General features: G+C 51.1%; 1 protein-coding gene across 1 annotated transcript in view; it reads left to right on the top strand.

Moving 5' to 3' along the window:
* Nucleotides 1-19,512, top strand: part of PPL (periplakin) — a 54,796-nt gene that overhangs the window by 9,300 nt on the left and 25,984 nt on the right. Inside the window, exon 2 of the mRNA XM_003815101.5 lies at nt 17,134-17,233. Within this exon, the coding sequence (XP_003815149.3) occupies nt 17,134-17,233 (100 nt within the window). The remainder of the gene's footprint in view (nt 1-17,133; nt 17,234-19,512) is intronic.

The following is a 19,512-nucleotide window of genomic DNA, read 5'->3' as shown; positions in this document are numbered from 1 at the left end:
ATTCAAAGCTGCAGTGAGCTATGAATCCTCCCACCTCAGCCTCCTGAGCAGCTAGGACTAGAGGCATGCACAACCATGCCCAGCTAATTTTATTTATTTATTTATTTTTGGTAGAAATAGGGTCTTGCTGTGTTGCCCTGTCTTTAAGACCTGCCTTGGTGTTACCTGAAGCAGCTTGAACTTCTGTATGTTTGTAAAAGGAGCCCAAAAGCACTCACCTGACACAGAACCCTAGGCCCCATCAGAGGCCTGGAGGCAGGGTGGCCTTCCCTGGGCAGAAACAGATTAGGCCTTAAAAACAGACCTGGAATTACTACACCAGCAACCCTCTCATCTTAGGATATATTTCCCCAGGATTAATAGCTGGGTGTGAGGACATTTACTGTCTAATTAGCACAGGAGTTTCTAGTAGTGAGAGAATCAGTCAGTTGACCAATCAATCTGGTATTCATTGGGCACCTTCTGTGTACTGCTTTCTCACAGGGCTTCCTTCCTATAGAGATCTAGGATTCTTCCACATCTTGCTTTTTTTAAACCTTGCTGTGGTTCAGTTCCTTGTTCTCATCCCTGGCTGCACATTAGAATCACCTGAGGAGCTTTGAACAGCATGTCAGAGCCCTTTCCAAGACCAGTTAAGTCAAAATCTCCATGGACATGGGTCCAGACATCATTCTTTTGATGTGCAGCTGTTGGGAACCACATAGTTACATGGATTGCCTCGCTCCCTCTTGTCTTTGAGATATATGGACAGTGCTTTCTGTCTTCAGTATCAGTTGCCTGGTATGTCACTCTCCATTTCTTTATTCTCAACCTTCCTGTATCATTTAATTTCAAGTGTGTGTGTCTTATAAAATGGCATATAGCTTGGGGAAGGTGTGTGTTTTGTTATCTCACCGGAGAGTCTTTTATCTTTTAATAGGCAATATTAACTCATTTACATTTATTGTAATGACTAATGTGTTTGAACCTACTCCACCATAGTGCCCTATTTATCATGCTTTCCCTTTGTTTCCATTTGGCTCTTTTCCTGGTTTTTACTGGATTGAGTATATTTTCATCATTAAAGTTAGATTATAAGGCCTAAATGGAACACAGTGGATGAAAATACCCTGATGTAAGTGATCTAAAATCTTTGGGTTTTTTTTTTGTTTTTTTTTTTTGTTTTTTTTTTTGAGACAGAGTCTTGCTCTGTTGCCCAGGCTGGAGTGCAGTGGCACAATCTCAGCTCACTGCAAGTTCCACCTCCCGGGTTCACGCCATTCTCCCGCCTCAGCCTCCCAAGTAGCTGGGACTACAGACGCCTGCCACCACGCCTGGCTATTTTTGTTTTTGTATTTATCATAGAGATGGGGTTTCACCATGTTAGCCAGGATGGTCTTGATCTCCTGACCTCGTGATCTGCCCGCCTCGGCCTCCCAAAGTGCTGGGATTACAGGCATGAGCCACCGCGCCTGGCCAAATCTTTGTAATTATACCCATTGGGGTGTTTTTCCTTAACCTACCAACTAGCTTACAAGCTTTTGAATAGTTGGGATTTACTCATCTTTTGGGAGAGGGCCTTCTGTTGTCCTTAATTCCAGGCCTTACATAGCTTGGGGCTCCATAAATAGGTGTGAAATTGAGCAGGTATTTTATAGCATGTGGACAATTCATATCTCTGGGGGCTTGTTAATGGTGAAGGGCCTGTTGCCAGGGCCTGTAAAGGGCAGAGAGATGACAAAGAGTTGGTGGGGTGGGGTCGAAAATTTATTTGGCAATTACTGAATATCTAGAAAGTGCCCAGCTGGGGCTGCAGCAGTTATAAGCATAGACCTTTTACTAACCTATTGACCCTGAGCAAGTGGCCTTCCTGAGGCTCAGTTTCCTCATCTGCAATGGAGCTATGATAGCACGTACCTCAACTAGTTGTTATAAGGATCAGAGATGAAACCTGCTTCCGGTGCTAGGGTAGGGTGTGGGTCAGGAAGGTGCTCACTCAATGGCAGTTGCTTCCGCCTGAAAGGTCTGTTTGGAGGGACAGGCTGGGAGTCCCTTGTGGGGACGTCTTAGGAGAATGACTCAGTCTCCGTTTACCATCACTAATCCTTACCTAACCAACCACTGGGATTAATTGTACTGATGAAAATGACAACAAACTGTAAATCAGTCTGCCTTCCCTGGGTGGTGAATGCCTGGTCCCATCATCCTGTCTCTCCGATGTCTCTTGTCCCTTTGTCTGTAAGGGGTGGGTGTGGATTGATATTGATGTCCCCTTTGTACTGAAAAGGTGGCTTTTTGAAGCCCATCTTCATGGGTTCGAATCTTGGCACCACCACTTCCCAGCTGTGTAAACTCGGACCAGTTTCTTAACTTCTGTGAGCCTCAGTTATCTTCACCTAGAACACAGAGATATAAGAGTTACCGAATTACATTAAAACATCTGCTCAGTTCAACACCTATTTATTGAGCCCAACCCTACGCAAGGTGTGGAATTAAGGGTTATAGAAGGGCCCCCAAAAAGGTGAGTAAGTTCTTTTTGTCCAAAAGTTTAATAGCCTAATAGGTAGGATTAAGAGCCCCAGTAACACTAAGGGTGGCTACTTCCTAGGGCTATGAGACGTCAATGGGTGATGCACAAAAGGACTGAGCGGTCGCTGGGTACCCAGTAGGTGCCCTCAGTGTTGTTACTATTCATCAGTTATTTCCTGAGTGTCCACGGTGGTTGCCTTTGTGTCAGAGCCAGGACAGATGTTTCAGGAGCCAGGCAGTGTTTAAAGAAGGTAGGGGCAGAGGGCTACTCGGCACCGGAGGTGCACCTCCCCCCAGCTGGCCCTCCAGGCAGGCAGGACGCCAGAAGAGGATGACCGTGGTGGCAGGAGGCCCAGCCCCTTCTCTGGGCTCTGGGACAGGTGAGGCTGGTTCCAGGGAGGGGTGTACCCTCCTGTGCGTTCCAGACATTCCAGCAGCAATGCAACCCCAATACACACCCACTGAGACAGAATTAACCCCCAGAGGAAGGAACTGCAGATGTGATCAAAGGCCAGTGGCCCTGGCCAGGCAGGGAGTGCTGAGCCTGCAGGGACCTGTGTCCACACATGGGAGGAGAGTGCAGGCTGGGCTGTGAGCCATCAGGGGACACAGCAGTTCTGGGTGACAGGGACAGCTGGGGCGGAGGTGATGGCAGGAACGTGGCCCCTCCGATGTTGCTAAAGTATGATCTGTTACCGGGGTGGCTGCTCTCGCAGCCTGGAGAAGGGGATGGCTGTGAGCAGGCCAGGTGCCTCCAGCTCAGCCCCGTGGCCTATGGACAGGGTTGCAGGGGCTCTGGGGACCTGGGGAAGGGTGTCTTGCTGCGGTCTTCGTGCCAGGGTCCTCCACACCCAGGCACCAGGCTCCACTGGTCACAGTGGGGAGCCCCAGGTTGTTTTGGAGTCAGGCAGCCAGGGAGGGACCCACAGAGGGGACCCTGTCCTGGGGCAGACATCTAATCAGTGAGTGTGGGCAGGAGGAGTCATGGGGTTCAAAGAGAATGAGCATTTATTAGGTGTCCCTGGGTACCAGGCACCGAGTGAGACTGGAAGATGCTCTGAGCGCCCATCAGCTTTCCTACAGCAGAACTGACAGGCTGTGGTCACTGCGGGCTTAGAGCAAAGCAGGTCCGGGTGCCCCAGAATTACCTAGAATCTCGCAGTCCTATTCAGTAATTACTGGCCCCGTGACATGGGCTGTGCACGTATGTCTGTGTGCCAGGGTGTGAAGACTTAGTATGAAAAAGAGAATGTAAAATATCCGTTAATAATGTTCTGTTGACCACCTGTCAAACTGATCATATTTTGGATATATTAGGTTAAATAAAATAGAAAAAAAAATTCGCTCATTTCTTCTTACTCTTTTCACGTGGCTACTAGAAAAATGTAAATTCTGTGTGGCTCAGGTTCGGTTTCTGTTGAACAGTGCTGGCCTTGCATACAAAGCAACTTAATACCTGAACTCCTGTGGGAATGTTTTCCAGCTGTTGAGTGTCTTTCTGCTCGTTCCGTGACAAGCAGGCATGATAACCCCATTTATGTTGAAGGAAATTAAGGCTGAGACAGGTGGAGTAATACATGCTGTTATTCCAAATAGCCAGCATAGTTCATTCAGTCTGATGGGCGCTACGGACATGGCAGTGAACAACAGACAAAGAGCCCTGCCCTGGCAGGGCCCCCACCAGTGACACGGAGGAAGAGGATGAAACCCAGTTATCCTAATCATGGTGCGGCCACACCCAAAGCGCTTTCATTTATAAGGGTTATCTCCTTGAATTATCTCAACCCTCTGCAGTGGGATCAATTCCTATCCCTGTCTCAGAGATGAGGAAACTGAGGCACAGAGAGACTAAGGAACCTGCCCGAGCCCACACCTAGGTTAGAGCCACAACACAGGCTACGTTCCCTGCCCTGGCCAGGCTGCCTCAGTTTCCTCCCCTGCAGGCAGGGTAGAAAGAATGGGCCAGTTGGTGCCATGTGACTTGAACAGGTACAGCTGAAGACATCAAGGGTGGCTCTTGAAGCCACCCCCACCCAGGGAGCCCTCTCCCAGGTCGCTGGTGGCTGGAAGGTTGCCATTCATGGTGTCCTTGGAGGGTCCGCGTCTCTCCTGGGGGCAGGAGGCCGGGAAGCATATCTCCCCAACTCTTAGGTCTTTGTATGATGCAACCAGATCATCCCATCATCCAAACTAAAACTTACCTGTGCTCCCAAATGCTCTCAGAAAAGAGAGTGGGTGGCTGTTGCATTGGGCCAGGTGAGAAGTGGTGACTTTGATCAAGGTGAGGCCAGAGGGGCAGATGGAGGAGGATGCGCAGGAGACGTGTTCCCAGGTAGAACCAGTGGAGGGAGAAGCAGGGACAGGTCTCAGGGATCTGTTGGCATAACCGGGTAGACAGGTCCTCCCCACCCTCCCCTTCTGCGGTTTCCCTTATGCGGACGGAAGAACGTTCTCAGAGCAGTGGGAACACCCTGTACCCTTCAAATCCCCAAACCTACTGACTCAGATCCTTAGCCCAAACCCAGGACAGCTGAAGTGGGCTGTGCGTTTGTCCCCCAGCTAGGCCCAGGGAGTGGGCATCTGGGACCCAGGATCTCCTGTCCTCCCGACACCTCATTACCCATATATGGGCACCAGCCTCTCCTTGCAGATGTTGGAGGAGATGGTTCCAAATTCTGAGGTTAGTTGCGAATTCCACGTGCCCCGGCAAGGCAACATTCACAGGGCGGAAGCAAAGCACGTCTGGGCTTGCACCAGGATCAGCGTGAAAAGTGTGGACGGCCGGGGGTCTGCTTTCATCTCCCAGGTGCTGGAGGATTCTAACTTCAGGCCTTGGCTTCTGGCTTTTTGTTTGTTTTTAGGGTTTTTTTGTTTTGTTTTGTTTTGTTTTGTTTTGTTTTGAGATGGAGTCTTGCTCTGTCACCCAGGCTGGAGTGCAGTGGCACAATCTCGGCTCACTACAACCTCCGCCTCCCAGGTTCAAGCGATTCTCCTGTCTCAGTCTCTCCAGTAGCTAGGATTATAGGTGCCCACCACCATGCCTGGCTAATTTTTGTATTTTTAGTAGAGACAGGGTTTCACTATGTTGGCCAGGCTGGTCTGGAACTCCTGACCTCAGGTGATCTGCCCACCTCAGCCTCCCAAAGTGCTGGGATTACAGGCATGAGCCACCACGCCCAGCCGGCTTCTGGCTTTTATCAGCTCCTTAAAAGGAGCCTAAATCCCTGGATGGTGGACCCAGGTCAATGCAGAGCTGGGCTCCTCAGAGGCAGCACCCCATATCTGTTCTCTTAGTCACCGCCACCACAGCCCTGAGGCATGCATACTGTGATGACTCTGATTTTACAGCTGGGGAAACTGAGGCTCAGAAAGGCTAAGTAATTTACAGTTTATTAAGAGCAGAGGCAGGATTTGACCCCGGGCTGTCTGGCTTTGGTCTGGGTGCTTAACCACTGGGCCACACTGCCCTTCCAGCTGAAAGAAAGTGCCAGTGGCACCTGCACAAAATTAAAGCAGGAAGAGAGACCCACGAGGTGGAGAGCGAGGGTCCCCCGAGACACCTGTGTTATCTTTCTCTGCCCACGTGGAGCATCGGTGGTGTGTCAAGGCCAGGGTGCTACCTCTGTCCCAGCTCCTCTCATGGGCATCCCTGCTGGCCCTCTGAGGACTGTGTGCTGTCCTGGTGGCCAGGACAGCACACAGCCCTAGGTTCGAGTCCCAGCTCCCCACTTTGCAGCTGGGCTTACTGAGCCACTGGGTCCTCAGCCTCGAGTTGCCACCTCTAATGCAGGCTGGGGCCAGGCACAGTGGTTCACACCTGTAATCCCAGCATTTTGGGAGGCCGAGGCGGGCAGATCACTTGAGGCCAGGAGTTCGAGACCAGCCTGGCCAACATGGCGAAACCCTGTCTCTATTAAAAATACAAAAAGTAGCCTGGCGTGGTGGTGCATGTCTGTAATTCCAGCTGCTCGGGAGGCTGAGGCACGAGAATTGCTTGAACCCAGGAGGTAGAGGTTGCAGTGAGCCGAGATCATGCCACTGCACTCCAGCCTGGGTGACAGAGTGAGACTTAGTCTCAATCAATCAGTAAAGCAGGTCGGGCTGTGTCTACTGAGGCTCTGACTCCTGGCGACAGAGCCGGGGGACCTGATGCCATTTGAGGCCCCCAGGCCCCCTCCCTAGTGGTTCCTCTGCTCTGAGTACATCCTGGGACACAAAAAGATGGCTGTTCAGGCTCAAGCCTGCGCGCTCAGACCCAGGAAGCCCTTGTCTGGTCCCTGGGAGTACTCTCAAACCCAGCCCTGGAACTCTGAGGAGGAACCAGGCAGCCTCCTGACCTGCTGGTTCCATTTTTCCTTGCTTGCATCAAGAGCCTCATATGCAGACCAGGCCAAGAAAATGGGGCTCTGTGAGACTGCTCAGGATTGTCCCAGACTCTGGCATCCCCAGCCCAGAAGGAAAAAGCTAGGGAAAAACAGCCTCAGTCGACTCGAGGTGACTCGTAGAGGCTTGCAAAACCCATCTAGCAGGCAGCCCCTGACCCACAGCGTGGACAAGGCTGAGGGGGTTGTTTCTGCTGCCAGCCAAGTACTGGGTCCTCATTCAGGCCCACTGGTGAAACAGCCAGAAAGGCCCGAATTGTATAAACAATGTAAATGAGCCAGGCACGGTGGCTCATGCTTGTAATCCCTGTACTTTAGGAGGCCAAGTCAGGAGCATCCATTGAGCTCAGGAGTTTAAGACCAGCCTGGGCAACAGAGAGAGACTCCATGTCTACAAAAAAATTAAAAAATTAGTTGAGGCCGAGTATGGTGGTTGACACCTGTAATCCCAGCACTTTGAGAGGCAGAAGCAGGCAGATCACCTGATCAGGAGTTCAAGACCATCCTGGCTAACATGGCGAAACCCTTCTCTACTAAAAATACAAAAATTAGCCAGGAATGGTGGCGTGCACCTGTAATCCCAGCTACTCGGGACGCTGAGGCAATAGAATCACTTGAACCCAGAGACGGAGGTTGCAGTGAGCCAAGATTTTGCCACTGCACTGCAGCCTGGACAACAGAGCAAGACTGTTTCAAAATTTTAAAAAGAGTATAAATGATCTGAAGTCTGTTTCAGGGACGCTGCTCCGAACCTCCAGTTCAGTCCTTGAACCACAAAGGTGTCTTTGAAATTTGACTGAGGTGTCTTTCTTTCTTTCTTTCTCTCTCTCTCTCTCTCTCTCTTTCTTTCTTTCTTCCTTTTCTTTCCTTCTTTCCTTCTTTCTTTCTTTCTTTTTTTGAGACAGAGTCTTGTTCTGTTGCCAGGCTGGAGTGCAGTGACTCAATCTCGGCTCACTGCAACCTCCACCTCCCAGGTTCAAGCAATTCCCCGGCCTCGGCCTCCCAAGTAGCTGGGACTACAGGTGTGTGCCACCATGCCCAGCTAATTTTTTGTATTTTAGTAGAGACGGAGTTTCACCAGGTTGGCCAGGATGATCTCAATCTCCTGACCTCGTGATCCACCTGCCTCGGCCTCCCAAAGTGCTAGGATTACAGGTGTGAGCCACCGTGCCTGGCCTGACTGAGGTGTTTCTAAAAGTGACCCTGATTACCCCCACCCCACACATACACTTTTTTTTGGTTTTAATTTGAGACAGGGTCTTTCTCCATCTCCCAGGCTGGAATGCAGTGGTGCGATCTCAGCTCACTGCAGCCTTGACCTCCTGGGCTCAAGCGATTCTCCCACCTAAGCTTCTCAAGTAACTGGGACTACAGGTGCACACTACCACATCTGGCTAATTTTTGTATTTTTTGTAGAGACAAGGTCTTCCTATTTGCCCAAGTTGGTCTCAAACTCCTAGGCTCAAGAGATGCTCCTGCCTCAGCCTCCCAAAGTGGTGGGATTACAGGTGTGCACTCCTGTGCCTGGGCCCATACATAAACATAACTAGAGAGGATTTCTTGCTCACATTTCACAGATGATGAAACTGAGACTCAGAAATACAGAGTGGCTGGCCAGGCATATTGTGGCTCATACCTGTAATCCTAGCACTTTGGGAGGCCGAGATGGGAGGATCACTTGAGGCCAGGAGTTCGGGACCAGCCTGGTCAACATAGTGAGAAACCATCTCTATTTAAAAATTTGAAGAAAATATAAAAAGATTATATTTTTATCTTTTAGCTACACAGAGGAGTGTGTAGCTCCTCTGTCACACTGTCACAGGGTCACACTGCTGGTTGGTGCAGTCAGGATCTGAACCCTGTCTGACTCCAGACCTGAAGTCTTTCTCCTACACAGGCTGCCCTCCCAAGTGATCCTGGGTAGTGACTTCACGTCCGGGACCTTGGTTTGCTCATCTGGGTAATGAGCAGGTGGGGCTGGATGGCTTCTGAGGCCCCTTCGAGGGCCAGCGGCCACTGCCCTCAGCACGCGTGTCCGTGTTACCCTCTGAGTAAGAAAAGGGAGGGCTGGGCGTGTACCCTCGGCTGTCACTCAGGCCCTTTCCCTTTTCCGGTGTGTGTGTGGGGAGGGGGGATATCTTTGTGTTCCTGGCTCAGGCAGGTGGCTGCTGTCTGTGTCTGCATGGGCAGGACAGGGCTCTGTCTCGGCCTCCATCAGTGGGGCTGATGGCCCAGGGGTGCCACGTCTGGCTGCCCCGATGCGGCTCATTACCGAGATGAAAAGCTGGACCAGCCTAGCCGGTTTCCCAGCACTCCTGGGACCCGTCCCCTTTCCTGCAGGTTCCTGCCCCACCCACATTCCTGCTGGCTTCCTAGCATGGGGCTCCATAGCTCTCCAAGGGGCACACATGGTTGATTCCTGCGGCCAGCTGGATGGTGGGGGGAACACAGGACCGCAAAGCTACAGGGCAAAAACGCTGAGACTGTGCCTCTGGAGGCCTGGATTCCAATCCCAGCTCTGCCTTGCTTGCTGGCAGTGGAACTCTGGCCAAATGATGGAATTTCTTTGTACCTCAATTTCCCCATCTGTAACTGAGTGAATTGCATGGTATATGAATTCCATGCAATTCACTCACTTAAAGTTGTAATCCTCCAACTTTTGAGAACAATGCTACTTACTTAGAGGCTGGTAGGATTGATGAGCTAATATATATGTGACTTGCTTCGCAGTGGGCAGGACAAATAGCTCTCTAGGAGTTAACTAGCGTCTTCCAGGCTGCTGGGGGATTACCTGCAGCTGGCCAGCTTCCCTGGAGAATGAGACAAGAGGCAGGACCTGACTCAGGAGAGAAGAAACAAACCCCTATCATTTCTAAATGGCACTTGCCTTTTTTTTTTTTCTTTGAAATGGAGTCTTGCTCTGTCGCCCAGGCTGGAGTGTAGTGGTGCAATCTCGGCTCACTGCAACCTCCACCTCCCGGGTTCAAGCAATTCTTCCACCTTAGCCTCCCGAGTAGCTGGGATTACAGGTACCTGCCATCATGCCTGGCTAATTTTTGTATTTTTAGTAGAGACGAGGTTTCACCATGTTGGCCAGGCTGGTCTTGAACTCCTGACCTCAGGTGATCTGCCCGACTCAGCCTCCCAAAGTGCTGGGATTACAGGCCTGAACCACCATGCCCAGCTGCCTTTTTTTTTTTTTTTTTTTTTTTTTGTAGCAGCTTTACTGTGATATAATTCATATATCATCCAGTTCACTCATTTGAAGTGTTCAGTTCAGTGTTTTTGTTTTTGTTTTGAGACAGGGTCTCACTCTCATTGCCCAGGCTGGAATGCAGTGGCGAAATCTCGGCTCACTGCAGCCTCAACCCCCTGGGCTCAAGCAATCCTCCTACCTCAGCCTCCCGAGTATCCGGGACTACAGGTGTGCATCACCATGCCCAGCTAATTTTTTGTATTTTCAGTAGACATGGGGTTTCACCATGTTGCCCAGGCTGCTCTCAAACTCCTGGTCTCAAGCGATCTGCCCACCTCGGCCTCCCAAAGTGCTGGGATTATAGGTGCGAGCCACCACGCCCAGCCCAGTGGATATTAATATAGTTACAGAGTTGTACAACCATCCCCACGATTGATTTTAGAACATTTTTATCACCCCAAAAAGAAATCTGATACCCCGTAGCAATCACTGTCTATTTTACATCCTCCTGGGCCATGGCAACCACTCATCCACTTTCTGCTCCTGTAGATTTCTGCATTCTGGACATTTCTTATCAATGGAATAATATGTGAGCTTTTGTGTCTGGCTTCTCTCACTGAGCATAACATTCTCGAGGTTCCTGAGGCTGTAGCAGCTGTCAGTCCTGCCTTCATTCTTTGGCCGAATAATACAGATAGACCACGTTTGGTTTATATTTTCATCAGTTGATGAATATTTGAGTTGTTTCCACTAAAAAGTGGAGGCCAAAAGGCTAATATGAATCATGCTGCTATGATTCATCTATGTACAAGTTTCTGTGCAGGCGTAGATTTTTTTGTTTTTTTGTTTTTGTTTTTTTGTTTTTTATTTTCTGAGATGGAGTCTTGCTCCATCACCCAGGCTGGAGTGCAGTGGCGCCATCTCAGCTCATTGCAACCTCCACCTCCCAGGTTCAAGCGATTCTCTTGTCTCAGCTTCCCGAATAGGTGGGATTACAGGCACATACCACCACGCCCAGCTAATTTTTTTGTACTTTTAGTAGAGATGGGGTTTCACCATGTTGGCCAGGCTGGTCTCGAACTCCTGACCTCAGGTGATCCACCTGCCTCAGCCTCCCGAAGTGCTGGGATTGCAGGCGTGAGTCACCGCATCCAGCCCAGACATAGGTTTTCATTTCCCTTGGATAGATATTTAGGGGTGGGCTGGGTGCAGTGGCTCACGCCTGTAATCCTAATATTTTGGGAGGCTGAGGCAGATAGAGTGCTTGAGCCCAGGGGTTCAAGACCAGCTGGGGCAACATGGCGAAAGCTCCGTCTCTGAAAAAAAAAAAATTAGCTGGGCACGGTGCCAGGCGCCTGTAGTCGCAGTTACTTGGAGGCTGAGGTACAAAGATTGCTTGAGACTGGGAGGTCAAGGCTGCAGTGGGCTAAGATTGCACCACTGCAGTCCAGCCTGGGCAACAGAGTGAGACCCTGTCTCAAAAAATAATAAGGCTGGGCGCAATGGCTCACACCTGTAATCCCAGCACTTTGGGAGGCCAAGGCAAGTGAATCACCTGAGGTCAGGAGTTGGAGACCAGCCTGGCCAACATGGCAAAACCCCAACTCTACTAAAAGTACAAAAGTTAGCCGGGTGTGGTGGCACACACCTGTAATCCTAGCTACTCAGGAGGCTGAGGTAGGAGAATCATTTGAGTCTGGGAAGTGGAGGCTGAGTGAGCCAAGATCATGCCAGTGCACTCCAGCCTGGGCAACAGGGTGAGACCCTGTCTCAAAAAAATAAATAAGTAATAAAAATAAAAAAATACATAGGGGTGGACTTGCTGGGTCTTATGGTGACTGCTTAACTTTTTGTGGAATTTCTAGACTGTTTTCCACAACTGTGCACCATTTTGCATCCCCACCAGCAAGGCATGAGGGTTCCAATTTCTCCACATTTTTGCCAACACTTGTTATTGTCTTTTTTATTATAGCCATTGTAGTGGATGAAAAGTGGCATCCCGGTGTGGTTTTGGGCTCTTGGCATTTTAAATTAATCTGTGAAGTACCTACTGTGTGCTGGGAGCCCTGTAAGATCGTCACATGGAATTGTTAAGGGCCTAGAGTCCTGGCTCTGCCATCTAATTGCTGGGTGACTTTGGGAGAGTTATTTAACCTCTCTGATCCTCAGTTTCCACACCCATAAACGGGGATAATAATACAATTACCTACCATGCTAACACCCAGCTCTCAGGGTTGTCATGAAGATTGAGTCAGAAACAGTGAGGAGCCTGGCACGTAGAGAGTAAGTATTAGCTCGTATTACGATGGTGGAGATTGTTATTGGTGTGATTTTCCTAGCATCCCCATGAGTAACTTCTAGCCCAGTCGATCACGTGCCTCTGGAGTGAGATTGCTTGCGGGGAGAATCGCGGTTCACCAGCTGTGTGACCCTGAGCAAGTGCTTTGATGTCTCAGAGTCTTGGTTTCTTCATCCCCTTCTTCAAAGGGGCACACGAACCTCCCCGGGGACTTAGGGCAAGGATGATATTGAGCTGGTGCCTGTGAATATGTCTGAGGTCTGGCAAAGCCCACAGCAAGTGGCAAATGCCCAGGATGCCTTTGTGGTCATCGCCAGAGGACAGATGGAGAAGCGGAGGCTGTACGAGGGTAGGGCACTTGCCTGAGGCTGTCTAAGCAGCAAGCGGCCCAGTGGGCCTTGGGCCTGGCCTGTCTGCTCATAGCTTCCTGCTACCGCTCACAGCTTTGTCCCATCAGGAGTCCAAGGTCCCTGAGGCAGTGGTCATTGCCCCACAACTTCCATGTCCTCTGGGGGGCTTCGGCTGGAACAACAGGCCCAGCCAGGATAGAGTCCAGAAGGTGGCTTTTCTTGCATCTGCCACAATCCATGAAAGGGCTGGTTTGGGAGCTGGCCCTGTGCCTGAGGTGGGACTGGGCCCAAGAGAGACAAAGGCCCCCACTTGAGCCACAGTACAGACCCTAACGATGCACTGCAGAGTCAGGGGTTAAATATTTGGGGTGAGACTCACCGCCTCTAGGTGCAGCTGGCCTGGCAGATGGTCAGTGACTGGGGTGGGAGTGTGGGGGCCCAGAAACTCACATTCTCCATGTGGCCTGCCCAACCAGGAAGTGGGGGGTTAGGGAATGAGGGAGGAGTCGGGTGGACCCCTGACCTGGCTGTTCTAGAAGCCCACCTTATCCCTTCTTACCGAGATCCTCCATCCAAAGCCCCCCGCTGCTAAGCCTTCCTGGCCACCCCGCCAAACACTGGCTTTCTCCACTGCAGGACTTGTCAGTGCCTTTGCTGGCTCATGAACATATCAAGGATGGGGTTTTCCTAAGTGCCTTGACCAAGGAAGAATAAGACTTGTAAGAGTTGGGTTCCTGGGACCCCACTTTGGGACAGGCTGCCCCCAGTTGACCTTGCAGAAGGTATGGCTTGGGTCCTGTTCCCTCAAGATCCCCCAGCTCTGGTGTATCCAGGTCTGCCACAAAGCTGGCCCTTAAGCAAGGTTTGGAACCTAGATGGATGGATCCCCAGCATGTTGGCTGCTGCCATTTCTGCCCCCAATGCCCCCAACATCAACAGCACCTGCAGTGCTGGTCCATGACTTCAGTAGGTGTCCAGGTACCCTGGGGAACCTGCAAAAATAGTAATAATAATACAGCTTCCTGGGCCCAGCTCTGGAGACCTGGGTTCAGCAGGTCTGGGTTAGTGGCCGGGAATCTGAATTTTTCATGCTAGGCCCCAGAACCTTGACCTGGGGAGCATCACTGTAAAGGGCTGGTGGTCCCCTCTGCCTTGACAGTCAAGAACCCCGCCCTGGCCCACCCCACGGGACGTGCCAGGACCTGCCTCTCTATGGCGTGTCCTCATTGGAGCCTTCTGCACAGGAACACCAAATTCTTCCTTTTGCTTTAGCACCCAGCCGACACCACCTCCTCCAGGAAGCCTTCAGTGACCACCACTGTCCCCACCCAGCCAGTCCAGAGGTTCCCCTGGGCATCCCCAGCCTCCATGCCTGCCTCAGTCTCATGACTGTTTCTATAAATACTGATTTCCTCCTGGTCTGTGGAGTGGATCAGGGAGGGAGAGGCTTGTCTTTGTGAGGTGCAGGGCCCGCACACAGCAGGTGCTTAATGAGTGTGAGTAGAAGGCAACTTCTGCGTGCCTAGCCACTCAGGCCCCACTGTGGGTCTTCAGTGGAGACAGGGGAACTATCATCGCTGGCTAACTGGGTGACAATGGCCAAGTTGGTTTGCCTTTCTTTCTTTGTTTAAAGAAAACAACAGAAGGAGGCTGGGCATGGTGGCTCACACCTGTAATCCCAGCTACTCAAAAGGCTGAGGCAGCCGAATCACTTGACCCCAAGAGGTGGAGGTTGCAGCGAGCCAAGATCATACCACTGCACTTCCAGCCTGGGTGACAGAGTGAGACTCCGTCTCAAAACCACAGAGGCAGAGCTGGGTGACCTCTAAGGCTCCTTGACAACTAAAATCACAAACCTTTGTTGAGACTTATTCTGTGCCCGGCTCTATGCACAGTCCTTTGGCAGTGTAACCTCACTTCCATTCATAACCCCTGCCACCCTGGCCCCGGGAAAGGACTGTTACTCTAGTCCATCGGATTGGGAGACAGAGGCACAGATAGGCAAGGGAGCTGGGCCAAGTCACACAGCCACTAAGTGGCTGATGGGAGCCAAGATCTGAACCCACAGCTAACCCCAGGGCCAAAGTCTTAACTAACTCCCATTAGAGCATTTTCCAGAGTGGTCTGTCTGTGGTTCTGGGGGACGGGGGGCAGTAGACAAATGTGACAGGAGGGGACACAGAGACAGTGAGGGAGAGGGCCAGTCTGCTTTCAAGACTTTTTTTTCTTTTCTTGTTTTTTTTTTTCGAGATGGAGTCTCGCTCTGTTACCCAGGCTGGAGTGCAGTGGTGCAATCTCAGCTCACTGCCACCTCCACCTCCCAGGTTCAAGCAATTCTCCTGCCTCAGCCTCCCGAGTAGCTGGGACTACAGGCGCATGCCACCACACCTAGCTAATTTTTGTATGTTTAGTAGAGATGGGGTTTCACCATGTTGGCCAGGCTGGTCTCAAACTCCTGATCTCGGGTGATTCGCCCGCCTTGGCCTCCCAAAGTGCTGGGATTACAGGTATGAGCCACCACACCGGGCCTCAAGTCTCTTTCAGGCTCTCTGAGAAGATCAGGAGAAAGGCTGGGCCTGACGCCACCACGGCTGTCACACCTCCTGACTTGTAACAGCGGGCAGCCCAGTGTCACCACGGAACCCAGTGCCACTGCGTTCCCATGAAATTTATTTTGGCAGCTAATTCACTCACGGTGAGGGCTTCTGATTTTCTGATTAAAATGGGGAGAGAAGTTACCTTTGTAAACACATTTAACTCTAAAATAAAACGAGTAGGTTGAAAGAAAAATATCAGGTAATTAAAAATAAGACTGCTCACACAAAAGCTTGTTCCCGAACGTTCATAGCAGCGTGATTCTCATGATGGCCCAAAGGTGGAAATGGCCCAGATGGTTGTCAGCTGTTGAATGAATAAGCAAAATGTGAAGTAGCCACGTGATGGAATATTATTCAGCCATAAAAAGAATGAAGTTCTAATAGATGCTACAATATGCATGAAGCTTGAAAACATTATGCTGAGAGAAGGCAGACGCAAAAGGCCACGTGTTGTGTGATTCTATTTATATGAAATGTCCAGAATAGGCAAATCCATAAAGAGAGAAAGTAAATTCCTGGTTGCCAGGGGCTGGAGGGGATGGGGAATAGGGAGTGACAGCTTGTGGGTGTGGAGCTTTGGGGTGATAAAAATGTCTGGAATGAGATAGTGGTGATGGTTGCACAATTCCGAATATGTAGTACTAAAAACCAGTGACTGTGTATTTTAAACAGGTGAATTTTACGGTATGTGAGTTATCTCCCAATTTTTCAAATATGGTGCGTTTTGCCAACATGGCAAAATAGAAGCATTAGAAGCTGGGTGTGCTGGTGGTGCCAGTGGTCCCAGCTACTCAGGAGGCGGAGGTAGGAGGATTGCTTGAGCTCAGGAGTTCGAGGCTATAGTGAACTATGATCACGCCACTACACTCCAGCCTGGGTGACAGAGTGAGACCCTATCTCTCACAAAAAAATATGTAGTCAGGGCCTGGTGGCTCACATCTGTAATCCCAGCACTTTGGGAGTCCAAGGTGGACGAATTGCTTGAGCTCAGGAGTTCGAGACCAGCCTGGGTGACATGGTGAAACCCCCTCTCTACCAAAAGAAATGTAAAAGTTATGCAGGAGTGGTGGCATGTGCCTGTAGTCCCAGCTACTTGGGAGGCTGGGCTAGGAGGATTGCTTGAGCCTGGGAGATAGAGGCTGCAGTGAGCCATGACTGTGCCGCTACACCCCAGCCTGGGCAAGAGTGTGAGACTCCGTCTCAATAAAATGAATGAATGAATGAATGAATGAACGAATGAATGAATAAAAATAAAAAATAGAAGCATTAGAGAGAATGATCAAAGTGGAGGCTGGCCGGGCGCGGTGGCTCACGCCTGTAATCCCAGCACTTTGGGAGGCCGAGGTAGGTGGATCACTTGAGGTCAGGAGTTCAAGACCAGCCTGGCCAACATGGTGGAACCCCATCTCCACTAAAAATACAAAAATTAGCCAGGCTTGGTGGTGCATGCTTGTAATCTCAGCTACTGGGGAGGCTGAGGCATGAGAATCATTTGAACCCAGGAAGTGGAGGTTGCAGTAAGCTGAGATCACGCCACTGCACTTTAGCCTGGGTGACAGAGCAAGACTCCATCTCAAAAAAAAAAAAAAAAAATGGAGGCTGACCGCCTGCCAGGCGCTGCCTTGTCTCTGTGGCTTTAGTGATGTTGCTCTATGGGAACAGCCCAACTACCTCAAAGGCTCTGTGGGCAGCTCCTGCTCAGAGCGTGGGGCCGGGGCCAGCCAGAGGATGGGGTGCTGGTGGGGACACAGCCCCCACCCACCAGGCACCCCGCCCATCTCCCCTCGGCTTCTGCCCGCAGCATCTCTAACAAGGAGCTCTCGGAGCTGATCGAGCAGCTGCAGAAGAATGCCGACCAGGTGGAGAAGAACATCGTGGACACAGAGGCCAAGATGCAGAGTGTGAGTGCCCCCACTCCCACCTGGGTGCCCCGTGCTGCCAGCCCTGTTCAGGACCAGGATCTGTTTGGAATCGGTGATTCTCACCCAGGGGTGATTCTGGCCCCGAGGGAACATGCAGAGACATTTTGGTTGTCACTGCTTGGAAGGAAGGTCCTCCTGGCGTCCACTTGGGGAGGGGAGACAGGGATGCTGCTGAACACCCTACCGTGCACTGTAGGGCAGGGGTGCCGAGGTCAGGAAGCCCTGCTCTGTGAGAGGAACCTGGTCATTGTCGTTAATACTAGTACCTCCCGGATACTAAGTTCCTCCCGCTTCCTGGGCCCTGTGCAAAGCGTCTCCTGCCTGGAGGAGTGCCATGGGGTCAGGCTCTAGGGAAACAGCCCAGCCTTGTCCTTGCTGGGTGACCTTGGACAAGTGAGTCGTCCCACCTCCCCATGAACGAGATTCTCTCTAAGCAGGCAGGAGTGATGGTTCCCATTTGGCGGGGTGGTTGTAAAGATTAAATGAGATTATGCAGGTATAGGACAGGGCTATTATCGTCAATATCATTCTCACTGCTCATCCTACTGCTGCCAGCACTCAGGGTGCAGGTCTTTCTCCACCTTTTTTGGAGAAGAGAGATAAAATAGCTGGGCAAATCACTTTCCCCTCTCTGTGCCTCAGTTTCCCTTTCTGTAACATGGGGATAACAACTGCCCAGTGGACTCAACGGCATGAAGCCTCTGTACCCTGAGGGACTCACGAGCCGCTGGAATGGTCACCTTCTCTTTAAACCTTCCACCAGCGCCAGCCCGGTGCGATAGGGTTGATGCCTGTTTTGTACCCTGGAGCAACTGAGGTTTAGAAGGGGCTTGGATGATGAGTCAGTGACAGAGATGGTGCCAGCATCGGCCTGCAGGTGGAGTTACCAGATTTAGCAAATAAAATACGAGATGCCCAGTTACATTTGAATTTCAGAACACAAATCATGTTTTAGTAGCAGGAAAGCCCATGTATTATTAGGGAAAGGCTTATGCTAAAACATTATTTATTGTTTATCTGAAAATCAAGTGTAACTGGTGATCTGTATTTCATCTGGCATCCCTATGTGGGGGCGACTAAGAGGTGGGACCAGGCCAGGTGCATAATGGCTCACACGGCCGTAATCCCAGTACTTTGGGAGGCCGAGGTGGGTAGATCACTTGAGGTCAGGAGTTTGAGACCAGACTGGCCAATGTGGTGAAACCTCATCTCTACTAAAAATACAACAATTAGCTGGGCGTGGTGGTGCACACCTATAATCCCAGCTACTCAGGAGGCTGAGGCAGGAGAATTGCTTGAACCCGGGAGGCGGAGGTTGCAGTGAGCCAAGATCGTGCCACTGCACTCCAGCCTGGGCAACAGGTAAGACTGTCTCAAAAAAAAAAAAAAAGGTGGGACCAGAGGAGTGGGAGGCTGAGGGTGGGGAGGTCAGGAGGGAGCTCAAGGTCTGCCCCGCCAAGCTGCTGTCCCCAGGCCCAGCCATAGGTATCCAACCCTCTTGGCTGCCCCTGATGGCCCAGTTGCCCACCCTCTGAAGGCCTGTCCACAGCAGCCAAGAGACCCAAGCGGGTAGGTGGGCTGGGGTGGGCACAGTCCATGGGGGTGTAGGTGGCAGGTAAGTGGAGACTCTGTTCTCTGCCACCAGCTGTCCCCTGCAGGGGCCCCAGGAGTGGGCCTTGCCCTGGCCTCCTGCCTGGGGCCCCGCCCTCCATGCCCCCCTGGGCCTCCACCTCCTGCCTCCCTGGACTCTGCCTGGCCACCCCACACCTGTTCCCTCCCATCAGCTCCCCTTGTCATTTGCAGTTACATCCTCTGCCATCTGAGGCCCCCTGTGGTGGTGGATTTTTTTCCTTCTTAAATGGAAAACATCTTTTGGGGGTGTGTCTCTTTTTTCCTCATAACAAAAATAATGTGTTCATAACACACATTTCACGATGGATAAACAAGCATAACAAAGTGAATTAAAATCATGAGCCGGGTGCGGTGGCTCGCGCCTGTAATCTCAGCACTTTGGGAGGCCTAGGCAGGCAGATCACCTGAGCCCAGGAGTTTCAGACAAGCCTGAACAACATGGTGAAACCTCGTCTCTACAAAAAATATGAAAAATTTGCCAGGTTTGGTGGTGTGTGTGCCTGTAGTCCCAGCTCCTTGGGAGGCTGAGGTGGGAGGCTCGCTTAAGCCCGGAAGGTTGAGGCTGCGGTGAGCAGAGATGACACCACTGCACTCCAGCCTGGGCAGCAGAGGGAGACCCTGCCTCA

Source organism: Pan paniscus, chromosome 18 (genome assembly GCF_029289425.2).
Source record: "Pan paniscus chromosome 18, NHGRI_mPanPan1-v2.0_pri, whole genome shotgun sequence".
NCBI lineage: Eukaryota > Metazoa > Chordata > Mammalia > Primates > Hominidae > Pan > Pan paniscus.
Note: the sequence above shows the minus strand (reverse complement) of the source record. Positions and strands in the feature narration are given on the sequence as shown.